The sequence below is a fragment of the Austrofundulus limnaeus genome, unplaced genomic scaffold, assembly GCF_001266775.1.
Source record: "Austrofundulus limnaeus strain Quisiro unplaced genomic scaffold, Austrofundulus_limnaeus-1.0 Scaffold67, whole genome shotgun sequence".
Lineage (NCBI taxonomy): Eukaryota > Metazoa > Chordata > Actinopteri > Cyprinodontiformes > Rivulidae > Austrofundulus > Austrofundulus limnaeus.
In genome coordinates, this window is record NW_013952469.1 from 1990250 (window position 1) to 1999749 (window position 9500).

A 9500-nucleotide genomic window follows, 5' to 3' on the forward strand; every position below is an offset into this window, starting at 1 on the left:
TATATATATATATATATATATATTTAGGTTTTTCTACTGGAAGAAATCAATTCTTGCAGGGCTGTAAAAACATCAGACATTCACCCAAAAGCAGAATAAGTTCAGAGAGGTTTAATCACAGCTCCTTTTCATGTCTAGCAGAGGTGCCTGCACCTTRCTGCAGGGGCCAAACCACCACAGGACATTAGCCCTTAGATTTAGCACCATGCTCAAGATATCTAGGGCAGACACACATAAAGCATGCAAGTGGGCCTACGCATGCACACCTGCACATGCACACACACCGTCCCTCCCTTTCATATCTGTGTGCTTCTGTTTCAATTAGAAAGTCCAACTCAAAAGGCCACTGTATGTCTTCAAAGGCTAATTTAGCCTAATTTCAGGGAGTCCTCCTGCTTGTGTGAAACTTTTATCTGCGTGAGATGTGTCTGCGAGCTGAAAATGAGTAAAGAGAGTTTCCAACCTCAGAGGAACTAATTATTATATAGCTTTTAAATGCAAAAATGACTTCACTCTGCTGGAGAAGCATTAATCAAATATGATTAAAGAATTAGGAACCAAACTGCTTATTTCTCTTTAGCTCTGGACTTTATTAGATGTTGGCCTCAGCACAGAGTGTCCCCCTGTAGCTTCGCTTTTTGTTTGACAGCGCACGCACGCACACACACACCCTTCAGAGTCTGCGTTAGCTCCCCAAGCTCCCAACACACACAGCATTAGCTCTGATACTTTTTTTTAGGGCCAGGTCCCGTCTTCTACTTTCACTGAGAGGACGATTTAAGTATGAGAGAAATGGAAGGAAATTTGGAGGGAAAAGAAGAAATAATAAAAAACATTCAAGCACATTTTTAATTAAGTAAATGAACGGGGAGAAAGAAATGTCTTAATTAATGAAAGCTTTTAGCTAGCAGCTGCACCGGGGAACCGAAAGCTTTGGTTTTTTTCTTGTTGTTTGAAAAATTGCATGCATGCCGGAATGGTAAATTTGAGTCATTTCTCAAGCAAAGAGCACGCCTCCAATCAAGGTTGTGGGCAGAGGAGGAGGAGGGTGAGGCAACTCCCCCCTTCCTCTCTGTCTTGCTCTCTTATTTATGTCCCACGGCACGCTGCTGCATGCGTTTGATGGTCCTTAAGCTCTGGGTTTGGTCTGTGAGCCCAGTCCTTTCCCCTCATGGTCAGAAAACAAAACCAAAGAGAAACTTTCAAAAAGAAAGATGTTTTTCTTTTATTTATCATCACTTTTCATCTTTGATGTTACAGTAGCTGCAAAAGCTAGCTAAAAACAGACATTAACATTTGAACTTGGTCCCTTCCGGTTTGGCGGAATGGAAAATAATAAAAAAAATCCAACTCACTGAGCAGCAAGTTGAACGATGAGAAATTAAAGTTTGAGTTAAATGGAACAAAAAACACTTCAGTGATCATTCTCATTACAGGAGGAACTAGTATCAATGCATGAGGTGAGCTGGTGTGGCATAACACGGCACTAAAAATGTCTTAAAACAACTTCCAAGCATGCCAGGGGGTTTCACAGTACTGCTCAGTTCCACTAGGGTGTGCCAGAGAGCATGACAAAAAACGTAATCAATGAAAAATATGTGAATAAAAACCAGAGGCCAGTACAGTCTCTGGTCTTTATTTGTGAGTGTGTGCTTGCTGGTGTGGTGATGTTGGAGACGGGAACGGGCGACGCGCTCACACTTACCATGGTCCCCACACTGTATGTGGCGGCAGGGCCAATTGTGTGGTGATAGGGGTCTGCTGTTGCATAGACTCTGCCATAGCTGCATGACAAGAAGCGCAGAGAACACAACAATTATGCACGCTTGTTTAATGCTCAACCCCTTCAAGTTTCTAACACAATCAATTACTCCCCTCCTCGGCAGCCTGCATCACACGGGGCGGCTCACAGAGGAGAGTTCAAAGGTTGGGGGAGTTATACTGGTTTGGTCGTTGTCGTCTTGATTAGGTGGATGGAATAGGTAATGAGCGGGAGGAGAGAGATGCAAGAGGGGGAACACAGTTGGAGCTGGAGGGCTTGGTCTTTCCCCCCTGAGCTTGTTTACCCAGGCTGCACACTGGGCTCATGCCCTTGTCTTTTCATTGTTGCTGGTTTGGAACTAATCCTTCCAATTTCCTTCTAAGACAGGACAAGATGTGTCTGTCTTATTTATTTATTTATTTATTCTACTTCACATATTCCTCTATTTACTTTCCTTCTGTTTTTTTTTCCTTTCAGTGCTTGCTTGCAAATGAGGGTCTGCACAGAGAAGATAAGGCACTCCCAGCCAAGGACTGAGGGCACCAAATCAACCAGGAATAAAAAAAAAAGTAGAGAGGGGAAGAAATTCTCTCAAAGGAAACAACAAGACATCCGTGTCTTCTGCATGGGATGTGAACGTAACTCTGCCCGGTTAGGTCCAGTGGCACCCAAGGTCGGCAGGCAGGGATGTGAAATCAGAATCAGAAAGGCTGTTTGAGGGAGAACCCGATGCCACGAGATGGTCAGAGGAAGTCTCTGCAGTCCTTTTATCTTCAGTGAGCACCAAATCCCACAAGCCCTCTGAGGATACGTCTACAAAATGACTCACCAGAGTGATGAGCAGCGGTTCAAACCACCCTGCCCAATGTCACAGAGCTGACTGCCCCCCCGACACATCCCACTGGTTCTGGACTCTAAGTTACTCAAAAGACCTTGGTAATGCTTCCTGTGAGAACTGTGGGATTTTCACACGCCTTCCTCAGTCCTGCTGATCTCTCCTCTGATTGGCTGGCTGCGGTTTTTCTAAGGCATTTGTTGATACAATACAAACTTCTATTGATCCAATGGACATGATCACTCATTCGAATGGAAACGCACAGCTAAAACAAGCAACTTGGGTGTGAAATATATTAAACCTTTGAGAAAACAATGGGCAAGAGACACAGGGATTAAATCACTGAGGAAAAAAAATATAAAAACAACAACAAGCCTGCTGTTCAATTTCTGCTCTCCTCGAACATGGCCGCTCATAATTTGAGCCTCAGCGAGGTCTGATAAATTTTACATTATTGATATGATCTTCAGGCTCTCGGGCAGGGTGTATGTTATCACAAGTGACACGCTCAATCCTTTTCAGATTAGATTCCCAAACCAACCCAGATCCCAGCTGACAACAGCTTTCAGCGGCTGAAATGAATCAGCAACGCCTCTTCAAGAGGAGCACAGCTGGACCGGACTATCTGCCCCTCCCCCCCGCAGACCCGAGGCCATTCATAAACACCACAGTGATATACCTACTCCCCCATCACTAGCAGAGAGTCACGAAACATCACAGCTCTTCTCAGAGTCCAACAAGGTTAGTCCTTTRTGTGTCTGCGTTCTTTTTAGCTTCGAGCTCAAAAAGAATATGGTGGCAAGCCTAACGGAGGAGATAAAATTAGAGCAAGAAAACCTCAGGAACCCTAAATAACCTTCACGGAATATTGTAAAATGCTGAGGAAGCAGCCACCATTCATCATGTGTACGTTTGGCCCATAGATATGTTCCTTATTGTTACAAAAACACTAATTATGCTAAGCAAAAAGCCACCCTTTCCTAGCGTCCTCGGCTTTTTCTGCTTCAGTCAGTAAAGTTCTCGTTACCAAAGATAGCTCTGTCGAATGCTATAAAGATGTTTCTGTCATTTTATCCGACATTAAATGCATCTTTGTAGGACTGTGTTCCTCCTGCCCGCTGTTGATGAAAAATGCATTTTCTTGAGCATCGGTGCAAAACATGGCCTTAAGATTGTTGCTAATGTTAGTTTGATTGTGTAATCCTGGTGCACACACTGCAAAAACTGTCCATTTAACAAAGTTTTAAAATCTTATATCCAGCCAAAAAGTCTTTTTGATCTTGTTTTGAGACTGATTTACTAAACAAGAACTGATTGTGTAAGAATAATCATCTTGTTTTCAGAATGTATAAGATTATTTGTCTTGTTAGTCTGAAAATTTTACTCAAATTAAGTCAAAAATTTCTGCCAATGGAGTAAGCAAATTTTACTTAGTAAGATTCTTGAAATAAGAAAATATTGAGTCAAATCAAGTATTTTAAGAATCTTGCCTAGTAAAATTTTCTTACTCCACTAGCAGATATTTTGACTTAATTTGAGTCAAATTTTCAGGCTAACAAGACAAACAATCTTACACATTGTGAAAACAAGATGATTATTCTTACACAATCAGTTCTTGTTTAGTAAATCAGTCTCAAAACAAGATCAAAAAGACTTTTTGGCTGGATATAAGATTTTAAAACTTGGTTAGGTGGACATTTTTTGCAGTGTCGATGAAAAAAAATGAAGTATTTCACGGTGATCCTATTTTCTTACAGAAGCTTTTAAAATACACACATGTGATATACAGTAAGTCATTTCCTGTTTACTAAGTGAGACAGCTCCTCACCTGTCACTGTAAGCAGCGGTGGTGGTGGGCTGGGCAAATCTGTATGCTGCATAGCCACCCTGTTGAAATACCAGAGTATTAATTAGTGATTAAACACAACCTGCACAGGGAAAGGTTACAAATTGCACACACAAGAAAACAACAATATAGACACTGAGCTTTTAAATTGCCCTAATAGTTAAATGTCACCGCGCTTTACTTTGGTTATCTGCAGCTTCCCTCAGAGACACCAGAGGGCGCTGTTTGATATATGGTGTTAGGAGGGAGGTAGGGTAGGGGGAATAAATGATGTTCAACTTATTGTCACAAACTCGCGTAGCAGGATCACACACGTGAGCAACTCCCCAAATTCAGCCGATCTTAGAGAGAGGACTTTCTGCTGCTACATTATTAAAGAACCCCCTTTTTTTCCCCCTTTACACGACCCCCCTGGTTCACAAATGAAGTAAGGCYGCAGAAGACAGTTGGACCGTTGGGGAGTCAGGACTGCTGTATTCATTTGCCAGAGTAGGAAAGGAATTAAAGACCTCATTGTGGAGTGCTACTATTACTCTCTTTGAAAAATGAAGCTGTTCTCCTACTGTTTTTCTATTAGTGCCACAGGAGTGTGTGCCCATCTGTGTCCAAACAGCAGATAGGTGGCTTTTAATAATGCATGTTTTCATTCATTTTTAAGCTCCTGGGGGGGAGTGGAGTGGTCCGATTGAAAGCCTGCGTGTGAAAATAAGGTGCTGATTCGATCCCAATCTTCCAATCCMTGTTACGGATTTCCAGAGGGACAGGAAGTCAGAGCGCTCGAGGCAGATGACTTCCTGCGGGACAGGCGTACCTTGGGACTGTGCTGATTACAGCAACAGCCCGAACAAACAGGGGCCAATAAATCACCACATTGTCAAATCCTGCACACGGCAGTGCGGCACATTTGTTATTTTGTCATGGCGAGTATGTGTTAGTGCAATCATGTACGTGTGCACTCACGTGTTTCACGTGACGGGGGCATGCATATGTATTAGCATATGCAATCTCTGCTGGTATATATTCATATGTGCATATATACACGTTTCCCAGATATCATCCCGGCTGCGTGTGACAGCCTCCCGGCGTGCTCTGAATGATGGTTCAGGACACCGAGGGGCTAAAGGACAGCTTCCACCTGGTCACTCAGAACCTTCGTGTAACCAGTCTGAAGCAGTTCAGTGGTCAGTGCCTAAACTAACGGCGGGCCGACGGGGTGAGTGATGAATCAACCTGCCCACACCTTGGTCAGGAGATATCAGTGTATACAGGACTTAGCTGGAGGTGCCTGAATGAGACAGACATCACTCAGAGCGCAGCCCAGATCTCTTCTATGATGGTGGGTGTCTGCGCAGTAAAAGCCTGTGAAATACTGTCCTATCATGTGGGCTGCTGTGTAAGCCATATATTACTGGGCTTTAGTGTTTCACTCCCAGTCACCAGAGTTTGTCGGAGTGAAAGTGAGAGGCAGCTGTGGCTGTTGTCATCTCGCTGTCTGAGCAGAAACCAGCAAAAAATAAATAAATTACCATCAAAGAACAAACTACACTTCCTCACGCTCCAACATTTGGACTGATGTCAAAATGGGTGATTTTAAAGAGGACATATCCTGCAAAATCCACTGTTTTAGCTGTTCATTTTAGGATCAATTTTAATATTTTATTGCTTACTTTTAAAGTTTTAAAAGGTCTGGCCCCATCCTACCTGTGTGATCTCATTAACATCCTCACTTCAGTTAGAGCACTTCAGTCCCACCAGTTCCTCTTAGATGTTCCTAGATCCAGGCTAAAGTTTAGAGGTGATCGGGCCTGTGCAGTTTCTGCTCCAAACCTTTGGAACGGTTTATCTCTTAGCATTCAGACTTTTAAATCTCTGCTTAAAGCTCATTTTTACTCCCTGGCCTTTCATTCTGGTAGAGTTTGAGATTCTTTTAATGATAATATTTTTAATGTTTTCTCTATTTTAAAACAGATCTTGTTGTTTTATTCATTTGGCTGAATTGTGAAGCACTGGTCAACTTTTGTTGTTTTTATGTGCTATATAAATAAATTGGCATTGATATTAAATACTTTTTGTTGTGAACTTGGAGTCTCTGTGTGAAGAAAAGTTGAGTTTAGTCTCTCCTGGTGCTACAAATATCTCTTTATTTTCTGTTTGGGTCAAAATTTTCAGTCCTTTCAGTTTTATTTATTTTCTATGACGTTTTCTGAACTGTTATGACAAATWAACTGCAACAGAATTACCAAATATATTTCTGGACTTACTGACTACTATTTCCTCATCTTAATTCTCCTCTGGTTCTGGGTCAGACTCTGGCTCCAACATGTAAAGCTGGATAAACAAGTCTTCTGTTGTTGACATATTTTAATTAAATTGTAAATAAAATGTTTCTATAGTGTTAGGAAACYGAACCCCGTCTCTCAAACAGGAGTGGACCGGTTTGGAAGCTGGAGGGGGCCGGGGCTTGAAGCATCTTAAAGGAACAATAACAAATCCAGCTGCATTAGRTGTGTTTCCATCCAATTTTAATTAGAATTTTGAGCAAATTTTTAAAATTTTGCAAAAAGGAAAAAACAAAACGAAGAAATCAGACAGAGAGAACAGCTCATCGACCACGTGAGGTAAATGTTCACTACGTCAGAACTTATTCATCAAATGTGTTTCCATCTCTTCTTTTGTGCATTAACTCTTTTTCAAAAAACCCAAAAACCACCTCAAGTTAGCGTATAAACCTTCTTTTTTTTTTGCGAATTAGAGGAAGTTTTTTTTCGAATCATGCTGTTTCTATTCACCTTTTCTGAAGCCAGACTTCAAAAATGTGCATTAAAAACGTTGATGGAAACACGGCTAATGAGACACCCAGCAGGAAAGAGGTGAAAAAGGAGCTGGTGAAGTTAAAATATTCCAAACAAAGCTTTGTAGTTCCACTTTATAAAGACCCAACAGAAGGATTTAAATGTGAAAAGGAAGGATTTAAAAGCATCATATGTCCATTTTTTTATTTATCTACAATACCTTAATCTAACAAGTGGAATATCACTATCATCACCTATTCTTATATCATTTAATAATATSTGATAGGACCTTTGCATCAGTCACACTTGTTTTAGCTTCAGAGTCAATCACTGTTGTTATTTCTATTTACACTGTTAATATTTACATTGTTATTATTTCTATTTTAACTGTATAGACGCTAAAGAATGCTCATTGTTCTGTGTTCATTTGGTTCTCCAGAGTTTTTATGCGTATTTCTTCCTTGTGTGCTCTAATATTTCTTCCTTTATACTTTATCCCCAATGCTTACTTGAACAGTTGCAGCTGTAATAATTGCAGTTTCCCCCCYAGGATCATTAAAGTATTCTGATTCTGACTTTAGCATCATCTCCACAGRGCTTCTCTGTGAAGGGCGACATGCAACAGGCCCCGCCCCCGATGTGACCCTGCCTACATGGACACATCCAGAGGGATGGCAAATCCCTTTATCTGCTGCTCCTCTTATCTCCCTCACGGTGAGAGCTGGAAGGAACTGGCTCCACTCAGGCCTGCGCAGACCCCCCTGGGGCAGGCAGGGATATCCCAGCCAAGCCCTCTGAGTGAACACAAAACAGGGCAGAGGAGGGAGGCCTTCAAAACCCAGACAAATCTGAAGGAGTAAATGACCTAACTTGACATGGGACACTGAGTCAGAGTCCCTCTTTCTGCCAAAGTCTGAGATCATAGGAAGAGAGCGAGAGGAGGGAGGAGCTGAGGGGGTTTTAAATTTTGTTGTTGGGTTTCTTGGCACACCAGACAGGGGGCTAATCGACACCGGCTTGGCAGCGAGGCTGAGTGAGAGCTGGGGGCTGAGGAGATCACTTTTTGGTCTCCTGGGCTGAATCTCTTGTCTGCTTTACTTCTGTTTCATCTAAGCAGGCACGAAGAAGAGCCAACTGTACTTACATAGATCTCGGCACCGTAGAAGCCATCTTGGTACACCACTCTGCGAAATTGTAGAACAAGAAAGGAAAGTTAGTGTATTTGCTGCTGAATCACAGCCCATGGCCGCTCTTACTATGTGTGTTTCACGAGGGTCAGCTTTCAGCAGCTCGGGCGCGCTGTATCACAAATAATGAATGACATGTTAAACTGAAAGGTGCAACCGTTTCGGTTCCCTGTCCAATTTTCTGCTCTGCTAAAGTTGTTTGTCTTTCCAGCTGCTGCAGTGGTTGTGTGGAGAGAAGAGGAGGACAAAAGGAAGCGGTGAGAGCGGCTCCGTCACATGACTCTGCTATATAAATCAAACAGCTGCCATCGGTTCCAGCGGGGGCCCCGGAGTGGGAGGGAGGGATTTCTAGTCCCGGTTTCAGCAGCGAGTGTTTCTGCAGTAAGACGGTTCCAGATCTAATCAAAGATAGACGGCTACACCGGGCCCTCAGCCGGCCTCCGTCAGACCTCTCCTCTGACCACACAGGCAGCTGCTGATAAGAGGTGAGTGTGAAGCTGCACCCAGCTCAGAGATCACTACAAACCCTGGTCACAGTCCACTGAGATCTGCCTGGTAATACACTATCTGAGCTCCCTTCAGCTTTCATCCTGGCTTTGTCAACAAACATACACATAAAGAACACGTACACAGATACGTGGGCCCTGTTTACACGAGACCGGTCTCTGAAAATGCTCATGTTTACTGGGGTGAATACACAAAAAAATCACCCATTTACATGGAACCACTGCAGTAATGTACCGGGCAGGGTTGCCAATTGGGACATAGTAAAGTGTTTTATTGTTCCTTTAAAATCAGCTTATTTTAAGTCAAAACAGCAGATTTGCTGRATATWTYTGKCCCATCATATCYAAATGACGAATAWGTCAAATTTGGTCAAAATTATCTAGTTACATTTTCAGATTTCTGCTTTAAAAGCTACATTTTGATACCTGGATCATTCTGATATCATCAACTTATCCAGAGATATGACTTAATTTGTCTTGTTGGTTACGATAATACATTAATATTTGGTCTGAATCCTAATTTTTTATGTCAATATAAAGAGGAAACCTCAATAGTATTTGTATATTAAGAT

General features: G+C 42.3%; 1 protein-coding gene and 1 long non-coding RNA gene across 6 annotated transcripts in view; one reads left to right on the plus strand and one right to left on the minus strand.

Annotated features, from left to right (window-relative positions):
• Positions 1–9500, plus strand: part of LOC106518888 (uncharacterized) — a 133542-nt gene that overhangs the window by 123036 nt on the left and 1006 nt on the right. Inside the window, exons 5-6 of one of the 2 annotated variants that reach the window (XR_001310374.1) lie at positions 2240–3338; positions 8634–8907. This is a non-coding gene — a long non-coding RNA (uncharacterized LOC106518888). Of the gene's footprint in view, positions 1–2239; positions 3339–8633; positions 9251–9500 lie in introns of those variants that run through there. The other variant, XR_001310373.1, reaches the window with a different exon arrangement.
• rbfox3a (RNA binding fox-1 homolog 3a) overlaps positions 1–9500 on the minus strand; it is a 274551-nt gene that overhangs the window by 1047 nt on the left and 264004 nt on the right. For all 4 annotated transcript variants that reach the window (XM_014010318.1, XM_014010319.1, XM_014010320.1 and 1 more), the window contains 3 exon segments: positions 1706–1784; positions 4426–4484; positions 8380–8419. In XM_014010318.1, the coding sequence (XP_013865772.1) occupies positions 1706–1784; positions 4426–4484; positions 8380–8419 (178 nt within the window).